This window comes from Fistularia commersonii, chromosome 2 (genome assembly GCF_037954325.1).
Source record: "Fistularia commersonii isolate RoL2024-O1a breed Wild chromosome 2, RoL_Fcom_v1.0, whole genome shotgun sequence".
NCBI classification, from domain to species: domain Eukaryota; kingdom Metazoa; phylum Chordata; class Actinopteri; order Syngnathiformes; family Fistulariidae; genus Fistularia; species Fistularia commersonii.
Window position 1 is genome coordinate 4,872,472 of NC_141285.1, and position 17,269 is coordinate 4,889,740.

The 17,269-nt window shown below is 39.3% G+C and overlaps 1 protein-coding gene across 4 annotated transcripts in view; it reads left to right on the top strand.

Moving 5' to 3' along the window:
- LOC147236203 (stromal membrane-associated protein 1-like) overlaps positions 1–17,269 on the top strand; it is a 152,530-nt gene that overhangs the window by 51,068 nt on the left and 84,193 nt on the right. The window contains exons 5-6 of one of the 4 annotated variants that reach the window (XM_086165014.1): positions 152–217; positions 5,624–5,701. In XM_086165014.1, coding sequence (XP_086021140.1) covers positions 152–217; positions 5,624–5,701 — 144 coding nt within the window. The remainder of the gene's footprint in view (positions 1–151; positions 218–5,623; positions 5,702–17,269) is intronic. The other 3 variants (XM_086165021.1, XM_086165033.1, XM_086165042.1) reach the window with 3 other exon arrangements.

A 17,269-nucleotide genomic window follows, 5' to 3' on the forward strand; every position in this document is an offset into this window, starting at 1 on the left:
GACTTTGCTCTTTTCTCCATGGCGCTCTGCTCTCCTCCCCTTTAATAATTTCTCATCACACACTCTTATCCTTGTTCTTTCTGTGCAATTTTGTTATTTTAGTTCTCTTGCTCCCACCCCCTCTGATTGAAACTCTCTTCTCTTCCCACAGAAGTCATCTGAAGGTGCATCTCTTTCTACCTCGCCATCCTCCCAGGCTGAGCGGTGCAGACTGGAGGTGAAGCTTTCTCGCTCTTTTTTTTTTTTTTTTTTTTTAACTTATGTTGTGACAATAGCCTGCTGTGCTTGTGTTCCTCACCCATGTTTGTGTTCTGGTGTGACGTTGCTTTGTTGTGGGGATCTGCCCCTGCCACGACCTCTGCCAGCGTGTCGTGATAAAAAAAAACAACTCTTTTTTTACCTTATTAATGAATCCTGTATTAAAAGTAATTACAATTTACAAACATTGATTTTCAGAATATTGGGCTATGTTCAGATTTTACCTTGCTTGCCTTCTCACTAGCTTCCCCTCAGACACTGTATCATCCTCGACCGGCCAATTTAGGCGATCCCGACTGAATCAAAAATGACCGCCATGTATTGATTTCTAAGATTAATTCCCACTATGATTCCATCAGTCCATCCTTGCATCTCTCTCGCTCCTCATGTCTTTCTTAGATTCTCCTCACACACACGGTCGGAAACCAATATTTAGTCTTCACTGTGACAGGATACAATTGACATTTATCCCCAGGGGGTCGAATGGCTGTGCCGTAATTATAGCTATTTATCGTCTTTTAAATCTGCAACAGCTGTAATATTTTCATTTGTGCAATATATTAAATGTATCTGCCATCTTGTGTCATCCATCAGTACTCACTGTTCTATCTTCCACTTGGTTCCAGACCAATGTCATTACTATTTTATTAGCATCCGGTATTCACTTTTAATAGAAAAATGAACTTGTGAACCCAGGGGAGTCTCTATCTCAAAATGAGATTTTGGTGTATTCTGAAAGGCGAAAGTGATCTGACATTGAGCAAAAAAAAAAAAAAAAAAAAAAAAAAAAATTAAAAGTAGTTTAATGGCAGTGGTGAAATATTCTGGTCTTTAATGGGCAAAATATTCAGACACAGAGGCTAATAAAGAATGTTATAATTCGTTATAATTATTCAACATTAATATTTTACACATGTATCGGTACCAGCTGATGTGCTAATGAGGTATTAACCTGTGTAATTATTTGACTGGCATGGACCCATCTGGTTGACCCTGTCTGTCCAGATCTGTTAAAGAAAAAGCCGCAAGGGAGCAGAGATTGATAGACTTCCCTGCAACATCTATTAGAGCGGGTGAAACATTAGTCTTTAAACTCGTTAGTTAATGTTTATTTTCCATTCCCATAGTCAGCTGGAGTTATTGATGGGACAGGGGACTGGCAGAGTTTACCATCCAAGGACCATGTCCTTTTCTTAACTGAAAACAAGTTCTTGCACTTGTCACTTTTTTTTCTCCGCCAAGCCGCCGCGAACATCTTTAATCTCCCAGTGGATAATCTGGAGATTAATGCCAGGTGTCACCGCTGTGCTGCATTTCCTTGTGAGCTGATCTCGAGCTCAGCCATGGATAAAATCTCACCTGTGTTTTGCCGCGTTTACCTTTTAAAGTCAGTTTTGCCTGAACCCGCTTGTGATTAATTAAGGGTATGAAAATTTCACGACATTAAAACAATGGTTTCTTAGAATTACTTTTAGCTTCCCATCGCGCCCAACCAAATTGCTTGTGTGAATTCGGCCTCCCTCCGTTGATTTCACATCCCCAGTGACCATTAACATCAGCGACAGACTAAACACAACTGGCTAGTTCTACAACTAGTCAGACTAATAGAAGATCTAAATTGAGGAAGAACGCATGGCTGAACAACCAATTGCCCCGGTGACCGCGGGCAACTTTTGTCCACAGAACCGGTCTTTTGGGTTTGCCTAATGCCAAATCCGCTGTTCTCGAACATATTGGGGATCTAATGGCCAGTCCTCAGATCTGCAGGCTGAGGTGAAAGCGGTGACATAAATTGAGTTTTGGCTGCTAGCACTACAAACATATTATGTCCATGTTATGCCTCAAGCAACGGGGGTAGATTTGTATGAGAACTCTTTCCTGGCTCCTATGCAATACAAATTATGTGCCATTGCTTATAAAATAGTAGCTTTGGGCTCGTCCTGCATATATTTGTTATGATCCTTTAGTTATTAAGTGGTTTATTAATCAAAAGATTAAAGGGTACATACAAATGATTACCTTCTTTACCTTCTTCTTCTTTTTCTTCTCCTTTTGGCTTTTCCCTTCAGGGGTCGCCACAGCAGATTAACCCTCTCCATCTAACCCGATTCTCTGTATCCCCTTCTCTCATAGCAACTATCTTCATATGCTCTCTCACTACGTCCAAAAATCTTCTCTTTGGTCTTTCTCTAGACCTCTTGCCTGGCAGCTCCAATTCCAACATCCGTCTACCAATATAGTCACTATCGCTCCGAACATGACCGAACCATCCCAGTCTGGCTTCTCTGACTTACTCTCCAAAGCATCTAACATGTGCTTCTCTGATGGACTCATTCCTGATCCTATCCATTCTGGTCCCTCCCAAAGAGAACCTTAACTCTGCCTCCTCTCTTTTCGTCATTGTAAGTGTTTTTAGGCCATACGGCATCGCTGGTTTCACCACTCTCATACACCTTTCCTTTCATTCTGGATTACCTTTTTACCTTTTCACATTATTGACACAACTCGAATTTTCTTAAATATAAGACTTGAAACTTTTTTTCAAAAAAATTGTCCTTTTGTACAGCTGTTTTAACAGCACAATCGGTTGTACAAATTCCATTTAATGCATAGATTTGTTATTCGCACCGGACAGGATATCATTTTTTACAACCAAAGTAAAGAACGTAGCATGATTAACGGAAGAGGACGCCATCTGTAATTCGCTGTGTTTTATTTGCCATGATCAGCTGAGAGAATAACAGCCCTCTAATGCTGCTTGACTAAATTGGCCGATAGCAGGCTCATTAACTCATAATTGATAGAGTCATAGACTTTGTGCCTGCTAGAGCTGCAAGGATCAAATACGGCTGGTGGATATTTTAATAAAACGCTGCCAAAATATAGCCTTCCTGGTTACAGAGATGCATAAAAAGGAATTATCTTTTTGATCATTGGACAAATTTTGCAAAGAAAGGGTGTTCGCTGTAGCTGAAGAAGTAATATTGCAATTTTGCTCCAATGTAAGCATAACAAGTATAAACGGTTTATATCCAAAAGGTTGCAGGTCAACTTCTGTGTGAATGTTTAGCAAAAAGAAAAAAAACTTCCTCTGCATTGTTCAATCCACCAGAGAAATTCTTTTCAGAAATAATGAAGAGCTGTGATTCACCATTCATCACAAAGCTTTTTTTAAGTCCATAAACTTTTAAATTCTCTTGTGCCACAGACGGAATATTATGGGTCCGGCCGATGGTCCGTCTGTTCGAACAAGTTTCTAATTTGAATTACAGCGGCTTTTCGAACCAATCGAGAGCGTTCCGTTTTTATTGAGAAACGGCGTCTGCTTTCAATATGCAGTGCTATTTATTTTGGCTTGGAATAAAACCCTCAGCATAAATCAGCAAAATCAGCCTATACAGTCACATGCGTTAGGAATCGAGATGGAGACGGAAAGGAAAGCAGAATTTTATTCGAAATGGCCCGAATGGAGGCTTCATCGGCTGAGTTTGAGCTTCCTTCTCCAGCATCTTGACAGTCATTAGGTAAAGTCGGTCGGTGGTTGCTATCGGTGTTGACTCATTTGCATATAACAAAAGCGAGACAGAACCATTAACCTGAAAACACTACATCAGCTCTCCGTAGGATAATAATGTCTGCACATTAAATCTGCATGGAGAGCACATTAAAATCACATTAAGGAATGAAATCTAATTGTTTTCAACCTGCAATGAGATACGGAGCGATTTTATTACAAAGACTTGTGTTTCCTCTCTGTTTAATATTACAGTGGATAACGAATGGTGATTTAGTGAACAGAGGTTTGCTCATTTTGCAGGCGTGAGAAGTTTGTGTTAGTTGCACGGGAGAAATGTGTCAGCTATCAGTAGCACTCGCAGCACACGTTCTCTTTTAAATCTTGTGAGAGAAAATTTATGAGCTGAGTCAGTAAAAGTTTAACTAAACCCTGATTTTTGTGCGCTTGTGACAGAAACTGGCACAGTCCAATATCAAGGTGTATATCAAAAGTAAGGAATTGTCTTTACAGGCAAATATAAAATAATTCTAAAACCTTTCAGTAGAACAATGTAGATTTCAACACATCTCAACCACTTTTTAAACCAAATGCTTAAACAGGAATATTCATCATTTATGATGAATATTTTATACAAATCTTGGCACTTTGGTGAGAAATGCTTGCATTATGAATAACTTGTTTTCTTATGATATAGCGACTTTGAATGTTTGAAAAAGAGAAGTTGTGTTTTAAGAATAATCGAAATTATGATAAAAAAAAAAAATCAATAAAAATTCCCCCCCCAAAATTTGAAAATCTTCTGTGCCGTTGAGTTTAATTAGACTGTGGTTTTAAACCAGGTACTGCTTACAAGGGTAAATTGAAATTCTGTTCTCCACAAATGCATTTGACCTCGTGCTTTTGAGGTGGTCCTGGTGTGATGTATCCTCTTACATAATATTACCTGGGGGTTTGGAGGTGGGACTGCAGGAGGAGAGGAAACTGGAACATGGAATGTTTGAATTTTATATTTTAATATCTAATGGGTCAGGGTTCTGTGTAGGTGAAACTGTAAAACTGTTAAAGTGATACACACTGGTTTTAATAGACTCAAACAGAAATATTCAGCAAATGTTGACAAAACATATTAATCATCGGATTGTGGAGGTGACAGACAGTTTTTGGCGTTATCATAAATATGCAGTGGCTGGACTTGGTGTCACTCTTGAAAGTTGGTGCGAATGTTTCATGCGAGTGACTTCACCCTTATAAGATCTGTGACTGAGCAGACTGTGTTTTTCTATCGCCAGAAGCATTGTTTACATGAGATGTCATCAAAAAGGCTCTGTGCCGCATCATCATGCCTGAGCTAAAAAAGTCATTCTGATTCTTCAGTGTCTTTTGTTAAGATGAACTGAGCATAAAGCCGAGGTGTCAAGTCAAGACAGTTTCCCTCCAGCATCTAAAGGCTCTTTAAAAACAAAAAACCGGAGGAAACTATGACAGGTGACAGGAAACGGTCTGGCAGACACCATCGCGAGACAGGTGTTTGACGGCTGCATGATGGGCAGCTCGGAGGACACCGGCTTCAGCAAGTATCAATTTCAACTGTAATGAGATGCTCAGCTGCGGCTTTGACAGGTCAGAAGACGGCGAGGCAGGTGTTGAACGGAGAGGCTTACCCGCAACACACCGAGACGGGAATCTATGCAAATTACCGCAAACAAACGTCACAATCGAAGTTGTCGAAAACCTTTTGCGTATCTGAATATACACCGTTACGTTAATGTTTTGAGCATACAATTTACCTCCTCTTGATCAAATGCCGTCTGAGACTGGCCTGACCTTACATTTTAAATCTCTTGACAGAAGGAACGCGAAAAGAAAAAGGAAGAGAAGAAGAAAAACAAGGAGGCCGATAAAGTGGAGAGACCCAACGGCACAAAGGTAGAGACTGTGTTGGTGTTAAGATCCTCTCACCATCTCAAAAGTCAACAGCGGATGTTATTAGAACTGAGTAGATTCTGCGACTATAATTGACGCTGAATATACTCAGTTCCAGTCTGAAGTACCAGTCCTGTCTAAAGTACCTGAACGCAACCAAATTAAACAAACAGTCCCGCTTTTGGTTTCATTGTAATTCATTTTAATAGTTTAGATTAATACTCCGTGTCTTGCATTAATCACCATAAATCAATTTACATTCCGACTCTCACGCTGTGACAGAAAATTCAACTTTCCAAATTATTCAGACAGCCCTAAAGCTTAAATGGTGCCAAAATTCATGAAATTAAATTGTCTCGTCTTGAATGAATAATGACCCAGTGAGGAAAATATCCTTGTTGTAGATGCAAAGGAAAAGGGGCCAGATGCTGCAGTTCGCAGATAAAGAAAACAGTCTGACCACCTGGAGATGTTCGCAGAGTTGAAATTTAACCCAATGCCCAGGGAGACGTCAACCTACTTCACTTCCCCGTTTCTTAAACATCCCATTGAGAAGTTATATGGCAGAAAGCCCGACCCACGACTTCGATCGCATGAACACACCAATGCTACCACCAAATTTTGACATGTAACTGTTAAATGAATTGATGCAAACAAGGCTGATGTGGGAGACCATTAAAAATAATGGATGTAATCCCAACAGTGGTGAATTTATGATAAACTTGAAAAATATTAAAGATCAGATTAAAGACTACTAAGTTCACATTGCATATTTTCCCAGCCACACAAATCTATACTTTCCAAAAAGTATTTCAACTTCAGCATTTAATGAACTTTACGGGTCTTATAAAATCAAACTTCCGAATTCCCCGATAGCCGACAAGCTGTAAGGAATCTCTTTTTAAGCATTTTTTAGCTGACTGCTCTGGTTTTATAAGCAGACCCGAGAGGCTACTACACAGGATTCGCTCATTCGCATTAAGCGGGTTAGATAGCGGATTTTCTTCCTCGTTTGTGAAGGAGAAGGTGCCCTTTGTGGAAAATTTAAGGTGTCGGTATGTGTTTACCTGTTCGAGAATCCTTCATAACAGCTGGTGATGGTAATTTTTTTTTTATATTATTATCAAGAAGTGAAAAAATGCAGCAACGGGCTATGAATAATGTGTCCGTCAATGAAGCATTCCTGCACACGTTACCTTTTACTTTCAAACGTGACTTCCCAAGCTACATTCTCTAAGCATTTAAATATTGAACAAACCTTGAAACATGGTGTGCTTTTTTTTTCTGCTTCTTTTACATTTTCCTCTAATTTGCTGGCTTTTCTGTTCGATTGCAGAATAAGTCCCTCAACTCTTTGGAATTGTATGTATCATATCTTGTAGACTTGAAGAAGTGAGTTTCAACCCAACCCTTAAGTAAAAGGCATTTGAAGTGTTTTCTGTGTTTCTTAAACTTGCGTCTCATGCTGTTTTATTATTTCTATCATTTTTTTCATCACCTGACATCTGATTTGAGGTCACCTGCTCACAGATTGGCAGATTTTTTAAATATTTTTGCAGTTTAAGGTTAATTAGCTGCTTTTGGTTAGAACTGTTCTACGAACTCAGTTCTAAGGACTATCCTGCTTGAATTTTATTCTAGCAACCTCTCTCTCCCAGGGGGAACCTTCTAGTTTTGCATTTGCATTGTCTGGAAGTGACATGTTTCTTTGAGTGCCAAGAGAAAACACCTTAAAGATAAACCGTAAAGTTGTTCTGCATGGTGGGGAGCGATAACCATGGACCATTGAATGGGTTTAGTGTTATCAAACTCTGTACTTACCGTATCTTTTGGACTAAAAGTTGCACCTTTTCTCATGGTTTAGCTGGTCCTGCGACTTATACTCAGGTGCGACATATTGTATATCAAGATATATAATTTCACGTTCTTTATTTTCACACCGACAGCCACGAAAGTGCACTCTAGGCTTGTGTGCCAGTATCTGTTACTCCTATTACTCCTGCACCACTGAAAATTTAAAATCTAAACATCAGCTTATAAAGACAACTGAGAAGGACTGAACCCAAATGCACCCAAAAAGAAGAGCATATTCTGCAGATTACAAGCTGCAAGTAGTGAAATATGCAGCTGGAAACGGTAATTGAGCAGCAGAAAGAAAGTTTAGAGTGAGGGACTGGCGAAAAGCAGAGGATGCTCTAACTGCAATGAAGAAAACAAAGAAGCTAATCGCGGGCTAATAGGTAGATGGTTACAGCTAAAGGAGCAAGTTCACAAATGGGTGCTTGAACAATGTGCTGCCAGGAGAGCCTTGTCAACGGTGAAGATACATCTCCATGCCCAGATAGTTGCCATGGTGAACATGAATGATTTTGTGGGAGAACCTTCTTGGTGTTACTGCTTCATGCAACACAACTGCCTCTCTATCAGAGCACGGACAACGATGTCCCAAAAACAGCCTTGCAGAAGAAGAAGAAATGGAGCGCCATCCACCTCCGGAGTTGGTGGACTTGCTCAGAAAAAACACCAAGGATGATGAATTCAATGGATTTAGTGATATGGAGTGAGATCGAGAGTTTGGTACACTTGTAATGCTATGTTGTTTATGCTATAGTGATCTGAATAACTGTTATTATGTAAACATACCAGACACCTATTCAGCCTGTTTTTCTCTATTGTATTTTTATTACTATAACTTGCTTTTCAAGATGAAATGTCTGTTCTCGGTCTCTGATTTAAAAAAATGCGACTTATGGTGCAGTGCGATACTCCAGAGCGACTTATAGTCTCGTAAATATGGTATTTTTGAAATGGCGGTCCATGGTCAACACAAAGTATCTGGTAATCGGCGTAACTTATAAGTTCTGCGAATCACCAAGCAACTATATCCCATATTGACGCCAAAATCGATCTATAACTCTAAAACACTAGGCCTCAGTGTACGAGTTAAAATGGTTCAAGGAACTGAAATCCGTGCGTGAAAATGTGTGGCAAATGTGTGAAAAAACAAACTAGTTCTAGTAAAAGTTCTAAGAACTACAAAAACTTCCTGCAGTACGAAAGAAGGAATTGTCATATAGTAATGTTTTTTCAGTCACTTATCTCAATATAAAACAGAGCTCTGGTTATTTTTTGGATTATTTTCACCTGGATGTCAAAAATTGTGACAATGTTCACAGCTTCCCAGTGACACATGGGGACATTTTTAAACGAAAAAAAAAATGTTCTTGAATAGCTCAAGCAGAGTTTGGATTTTCAGTTTCCTCAGAGAGCACTGGAATGAAGATACATCTTAGTGATGACTTAACAAGAGCAGTAATATATTAGCGTCCTGCGCCCTTGTATATTGATCACAAAGTAATGTGCACATCAATTTCCAGTTAAGTCAATACACGTGCCCGCTTCCATTAGCGGCTGATGTATTTGAATAAATCGGTGCTTGAATTCATTCTGGGAGTGGAAAAGGCACTGAAACGTCATGGTTTAACCAAACGTGCATTGGTTGTCTGAGGCGTTGCCCAGGCGTGAAGGAGGAGGACTGGAAGTGTTGTGCGTTTGCGTGTCTGCGCGTTGTTATGAATGCATGATGCGCAGAGGCTGACAGACTGTGTACTCGCTCCACCTCTGCGCCGCACAAACTGGATCCTCAGGGGGAAACTCCTCATAAACATTCATGTCGCTCGCTGACACTTTGGTTTACCTCTGTTATCATCTGTCATTCAGGCCTGAGCGTGTAAACATGCACAGAAAGGGTTTTGTGGGTAGTACCTCACTAGGTGTACACTGAGAAGGTTCCTCAACCCTCACCCACATCACACACGTACATTTTGTTCCCAGGCAAATCGACAGGTGTTAGCATCGTGAAATAATAAAACGTAAAGGTAGGCCGCAACTGTCCACCTTTCGATGAGTATGCAGATGTAAAGATGTACATGTTTTGGTACAAGGTACATTAGCATTGGCAAGGATCCCTGCTTTTCAAAGAGTGTGTGAGGGCCGTGTTGCTCAGTGATTCCACCATGTTTATTGTTTGTGTTCTTATTAATGAGCAAGGGGCTGCATAGAAGGAATGGCTGTGTGTGAGTGTTTCTGGGTCATGCTTTGTATTTCTGTGGCCTGAGAAGTGATGTGGGAATAGAGCAGCTCTCAGGAGTAGAGCCTGATGTGAGTGTGGTGTGTGAGTTTATGTGTGTGTGTGTGTGTGTGGACGTGTCTATGTGGAGCGTTCAGATGCTCTACAGGGAGCAGGAATGTAGGCTATGGGCATTTGTACCCGCTGAGAGTGAAATGTAACAAAATAACAAGGTTTTGTAGGAATTCTTTCGGCTATTCTGTCCATACAGTATCCCGCGGCCCCTTTTTTCCTCTGAAATATTAAGTCATAATTGAATCTATGTCATGTTATTTTGGTCCTGATACATTTTTACATCCTTGCTAATAATGAATAATATCACACTCAGACTGAAAATATTGAAATTAACCCATGCGTATTTGATAACTGCATGCGACGTATGTTTTAAATAAAGCAAATTCACCTCTGAAGCAGTATGAAACGGATTTATGACTCCAAAAATAAGTGTGGTCCATAGTATTTAGCTTCCACTGAAGAATCCACCCAAAAATACTGATCCGAAATCCAGTTTCCATTCCAATTCACTGCCATATACTGTACACACACACACACACACACACACACACATACATACATATATATATAAATGTCAGCCACTGATGTAAAAAATTTACTTGACATTTTTTAGCTGTTTGTAAGTTGAGTTGTATATTCTTGGCTGATTAAATACCAGAAGTATTACATAATCATCAATCTTTTTTTTTTCACTTTTACGTCTTTCATATTTGGATCTTGGCCAATTTGGTTAAACACTTCCTCTTAAGTCTGGCTTTCAGTGGAGCTTTGAAAACATTTTATCTCAGGTCTTTTTGTGTTTGTGCATCCCAAGAAACAAAAAAAAGACCAAAAGATCTGACGCCCAGCGCTGTTAGGATTGGGAATAAACAAATTCATGATGAGAAAGAAAAAGAATGCATATTTTCCTGCGATGTCAAAAGAAATCAGGATACAATTATTTCCAGTTTAAAGAAAAGATAAAGAAAAAAAAATGCCCTTTGTATATTGCTGCTCTGTCTTGCTAAATTAAACTTTTAATAGGATATTACACATAGTTCACATTTGCTACGACAGCGATTATGCTGCATTCAAATTTAGGCTTTCGTGTCACCACAGAAACTAGATCAAGGATGAAATTGACCTTTTTAAGTTTTTTCGTTAATTTGAAGATCAAAAGTACAATTGAAACAGAATGGGGGAAAAAAAATAAAATAAAATTAAGACTACAACTCTGCCATTTACTGGATGGAAGGATGTAGTATTAGGGTTTTGGAAGATTAATATCATTTAAAATAAAGATTATTTCATGTAGTGGTGCTAGTTTAAGCTCCGCTGTGTCATTTTCAAAGTTTTTTTTTTAAAATGACACAACTTTTACTTCAACTTTCCGCCTCACTTGGACTTGAGACTTGATGCTTCCTTAAGCGCAAATTAAGAAAAAAAAAGAAAACAACAAAATCATGGTGTTGGAACGCATCGGACCTCTAACTACAGTTTAACAGTTGTAACTTCATCAAAACTTGCCTGCTGTCGAAGTTACCAAACATGAAAGTTCCGTCCTGACATCGAAGAAAGTGGATTTGAAAAAGCAATAGAGCCTCAAGCCTCACTTTTTTTCAAGCGTTAACCACAAGTTCCCTCTGGACAGATATTCCCTACTTACAGAGTCTGTTGTGACCATAACCTTGACCAACTTCATTTCACGTGATTGCTAACCTGACACTTTGCGGTCAGTTCCTCTTTGTGCGTGCAGCAGGTTTGGCTCATATTTATAAGACTGTAAATCTAAACCAATATGCCATTGTAAAGTACCTACGTTTATTGAATAAAAGTCCCTGTGATCTAAATCCGTAGGCGTTGTTTGAGGTCAAGCAGAGGTTAGAGTATGGTTGGGATTGCTTTACTAGTATGTGACACTGCGAGTTTGTCAACTGGTTTGCAAATGTTTACAAGCTTACTGACTGCCAACTACCCAGGAGGATATTTTTCTGTTTTTATTTAACATAAAAGAATGAATAGATAGATAGATAGATAGATAGATAGATAGATAGATAGATAGATAGATAGATAGATAGATACAGGACTGTCTCAGAAAATTAGGATATTGTGAAAAAGTTCTTTATCTTCTGTATTGCAATTAAAAAAACAAAAATTACTTTTTTATGATATTCTAGTAATTTGAGATAGGATTTTTGAGTTTTCTTAACATGTAAGCCATAATCTGCAATATTAAAATAACAAAAGGCTTGCAATATTGTTGATTTTGATAGAGTTGATTTGTAATTAATCCAGAATGTATGACATTTTTTTTGTAATTGCATTATAGAAGATAAAGAACTTTATCACAATATTCCAAGTTTCTGACAGTCCTGTAGATAGATAGATAGATAGATAGATAGATAGATAGATAGATAGATAGATAGATAGATAAATAGCTAGATAGATAGATAGATAGATAGATAGATAGATAGATAGATAGATAGATAGATAGATAGATCATGAGGTGGCACATTAGTGCAGTAGTTAGCCATCTGTCGGAATCTGTCGCCAATCAATCGCTGCTATTGATTGGCGACAGTGGTGTACCCTGCAGCATCCGCCCATGACTCTGAGTAGGATAAGTGACATACGATGGATGGATGGATGGATGGATGGATGGATGGATGGATGGATGGATGGATGAATCACAGGTACAGTGGGGAGGATAGAAATGTGGATATGTTATCATTGAATTCAGGGTTATTCTGTGGTCAGTGGCACAAAGAAACAAGGCTTTTCCATCCATACGTGTTTCTCTCATGATTCAAAAATGTTTTATATACATTCAAAATGCTGGAAGCAGAGACCACAGCAAACACAGATAGCCATCAAAGACTATTCATTGAAAGGCGTATTGAGATGAGACCCCGGGGGAATTGGCCACCCTTAAAAATATTTTGGTGAATATTCACTATCGTCTGTGCCTACATTGTTATGTTGTTGGTCTGCGAACAACTTAAGTATATTTGTTTTCAGGTGACAAGTATTGTAAACTTGTTGATTTAGCAGGAATTGTTTGCACTGCTAAAACACTGACTATTTTTAGTTTGATAAGGTGGTTCAAAATCTTCTTTTTCTCTTTCCTGCTCCCCTAAGGGGTCGCCACAGCCAAAATCAGCTTCTTACATCTAACTATTTTCTGAATCCTCTTCTCGCGCATCAACTAGCTTAAAGCCCTCTTTCCTCCCATCCATCTTCGATCTTCCTCGAGGCCTCCTGCCTGATAGATCCAACCTTTAGCATCCTTCTACCAATATATTTACCCCCCTGTGGTACATGGTACGTGTCCAAAGCATCTCAGTCTGACTTCATCTCAAAAATATCCAGCATGTATTGCCCCTCTGAGGGACTCATTCCTGATCCAATCCATCCTTGTCAATCCCAAAGAGAACCTCATCTTTTCTCTCTGCTTCCAGTCTTTTCCTTAACGCCCGTAATCCATCTGTAATCCATATAGCATTCCTGGTGTACTGTCTTGCACACACACCTGGCACTTTTCTCCACAGGTTACAACCTGCTTGAACACTTCACCTCTTCCCAGCACCCCCCAATTGCTATGGACTGTTGACCCAAAGTACTTCAAATCCTCCAACTTCTTTATCTCCACTCCCTGTAGCCTCACCGTTCCACTTGGATCCTTCTCACCGCTCGCCGTGGCTAACCTTCATTCCTCTCCTTTCCAGGCCATGCCTCCCGAGAAACACCATTATTCTATTTCGCGTCGGCGGTAACGAGTCACACCCGAGTGTCATTTTCGATTGCCGATAGTTTCCAGCCACACGGCTCCATCTACTCCAAACTCACATCCAATGGCGGGAATCCTTGGAGCGCAATCAGGCGTCCGTCTATATTGTTTTTATTCATCGATTCTGCCTTGTGCAACAATTCAAACTATATGGATCACTTTTTTATGTTTGTTTGTTCTTATTAGTGTGTGTGTGTGTGTGTGTGTGTGTGCGACAGGCAGAAACACCCTTCATGAATCTTAAATCAGAAGGTTGCAGCTTCTCTGTACACCCGCAGATGTTTTACACAATGTGTGTGTGTAGGTGTGAGTCCATATGTGTGTGTTTGTTTTTTTTTATGTGTTTGTGCGTGTGTGTGTCCTGGCATAGATGTGGAGTTGTTCATCTTCTTTTCTTCCGTCTTATCAGCATTTCTCCTGCTGTTGATTTGCCCCTGTGTCAAGGAGATATTTAAGGACATTTCTACTGCGCATCAGCGAGTGTGTGTGTGTGTGTGTGTGTGTGTGTGTGTGTGTGTGTGTGTGTGTGCATGTGCATGTTTGAGACAGAGGCTTGTTAGTCATTGAGTATGCTTGCTGACATGAAAGCTGTTTTAATCTAGAAATCATGGAAGGAAAAACATGCTGTGAGTCGTAATTTGTTTGTTTTTTTTCTCTCCACCCTTCTCACCCGTCCTTCTCGTTTCCAGCCTGTTCGGACCTTGAGTTTAGGAGACTCAGACACCAAGTCGGCCCACATTTGGGGTTGGTGTTTCGCAGCGAATACAGAATCCATCCTGTCAATTCATCCCCTCGAAAGCCTGGGAAATATCATGGGATACACCTAGTTTGAATTGCATTTCTCATGGGTCACAATATTACATTACATTACATTACATTTGGCAGACGCTTTTATCCAAAGCAACTTACAATAGAGGACAAAAGGACTGCAAATAACACTTGCAAATACAAGATGTACAGGAAATATACAGAACAGTAAGCTGGGGTTAGTGTTTTTTTGTTTTTTTTTTGACAAAGATGAACATTAACGTATACACACACACACACACACACACTGCATAGCCTAACTTGGTGCCTAACCTGATCTGGGGCAGCTCAAGCATCAGCGCAGTAAGAAGTCCTGAAAGAGAAAAGTTTTTAGCTGTTTCTTGAAGGTTGAGAGAGATGATGCTAGTCTTGTTGCTTCCGGAAGTTTGTTCCACCACTGAGGTAGTAGAACTGAGAACAGTTTTGCCTGAGATCGCTTAGAGCGAGGAAAAGGTACTGCTAGTAGGTTTGTATTAGAGGAACGCAGCTCTCTGCTGGGAACATAAGGTCTTACAATCCAAATCATGGTCCACGCATGTCCATTGGCATAACACAATCCATTCGTTTTCCATATTTGCCTGCTTATATAAAACCGACATGATTAACTAAAGCTGTGATTTAACCGTCTCTCCTTAAAAATGCTTTGAGATCAGCAATGCAACACTTTTTTCTCTGTCGCCCTCTGAGGAGACTGAAAACCAATGAGGCATCTATTTGAAACCTCTAGAATTAAACCGTCCTAATGAAGTGTAAGCGTAATTATATTGATTACAGTGCGTTATGGACAATTCTTCATCTCCCATAACTGCTCTCTTTACTAATAATTCACAGATGTGAGAGGAAGATGGAAGCTCTCTGTCTTTTTTCTGTTTCTGCCTTGTTACCACTTTTTGAATCACCAGTGAGTGTGTGTTCGTGTGTGTGTGTGTGTGTCCATTTGCTTATGGTGGCAGGAAGATCGCAATCACGAGTTCGAGACACAAGTTGAAATGCATTCCGATAATGGATGTCGGGATTCATTAATAGAAGCGTTTCGTTTCCTTAGCCCCACTTTATTTCATCAGTCTCTGTTTGTCTTTGGACTATTTTGGCTGTCCTTTACTGTTATTGAAATTGTGCCAAAAAACTTAGTGTTCTCTAAATGCACTATTGACCGACTCAGCGTCACGATGGAAATCTGAGCAGGGATAAATTAGTATGGATTTGTTTAAGGCTAATTCCAGTGTTGTTAAATCTCAGAGTTTGAGAGACGTTAAAAAAAAATATAAGATTGGCATGGAGTTAATATCAAGGTATCGAGATATCCTGGGGCCACGTTCTCACAACTGTGTTTTTGTTTTGATTTGTGATTAACTAACTCCCATCCATGTGTAGAGTTGCTTCCTGTCTTGGAGACATTGTTGTTATGGTCTACCCAACTGCTCAAAACTTTTCAATGTGTGCTGTTTTCTCCGTCTACATGGGGATTTCCTTTCAAATTTTCCGTTTTTGAAACAGATAGCCGAACGGCAAGTCAAGTTTTTGCTTTTATTTGGCGTGCAAACGGGGTCTTACTCCTTCAAATTCCAGCACAATGTGCTCTTCCTAGAGTGGAAGGAAGCAAATATATGGTTCTTAAAAGGCTAACAATCCACCAAAGCTCCTCTAGTACAACTTTTATACATAATAACATATAGATGACTTTTTTTGCAGAATAAAAATCAATTAAAACTCTTAAAATACCAAAATCTTCTTCCTCAAATTCCATAAATATCAGAATCTTTTTTCCCCAAAATGTTTCATTTAAGATTTTCACATGTAGACGGAGCTCCTATTTTCCTGCAGAAGCCATTCTCAGTGTTTGTGATTTATAGGTTTGAATTTTATGGGACATGCACCATTGTTTAAAACCAGAAATGCATTTGGAAAAATTTGGCATTGTCACAAAGACCATCTTCAAGTAACATTGAATGAATTTGAATTTAATCCAATCATTAGATATTGACAACATACAGTAAGGGCTATAATTGTGTATTAATGGAAATAGCCGAAACAATCACCACCTTGAAATCTCCCTCCTGTCGAAAATGTGTTTTTCTTGTGGTTGCTACAGTATGTGAGACACAGAATGAAACTGGTGTACAATACGATAAAGTGAGCGGCGCAATTACGTGATGGGTGCCAATTTTTTCTCTGCAGTTTGTAAAAATGTTAGTTGAAGGAGCAGGACACCGGCTGTTTTTCGTGATAATGGGAATGTTTCCGAATGCAATTCTGCAAAACACTAGGCCCAAAACAATCGTGTATATCGTAGAAAATTCAGGCCTCTAGTAAGGATATTCCATTCGTGAATTCATTTTGATTTTCATATGAATCTATTCATTCATTATCTATACTGCTTATCCTGCAGTCAGAGTTTTGGAGGAGCCGGAGCCCATCCCGGCTTTCATTGGGCGAGAGGTAGGGTTCCCCCCTGATTGGTTGAATGTCAATCAAAAAAGCCCTATGAGCCCCAAAGTTCTTATATTGTAGGAAATAATAAACCAGCAATCACATTGTTATTGTAATTTTAATGAGCAATTATCACCAAGAGGGAGTAAATGTAAACATAGCCAGCAATTTAATCAGTGATTTGTTGCTAATGTCCTTTAAGCCAGAAAAAAACAATGAGCCCATTTCCCAATATCTTTTTCTTTTGTTATCTTTGTGGTTCATCCAAATCATTTTTCAATCTGAATTATTGGACTTGAATCTAAAGAGTGTATATAGAATATTTCTACTATCTAATATTCATAATTTTTCCAATTATCTAGTTTAAACTCGCTTTCCCTATCTTCATTATGTTTAGCGGGTAAATAAAAGGACCACAAGATAA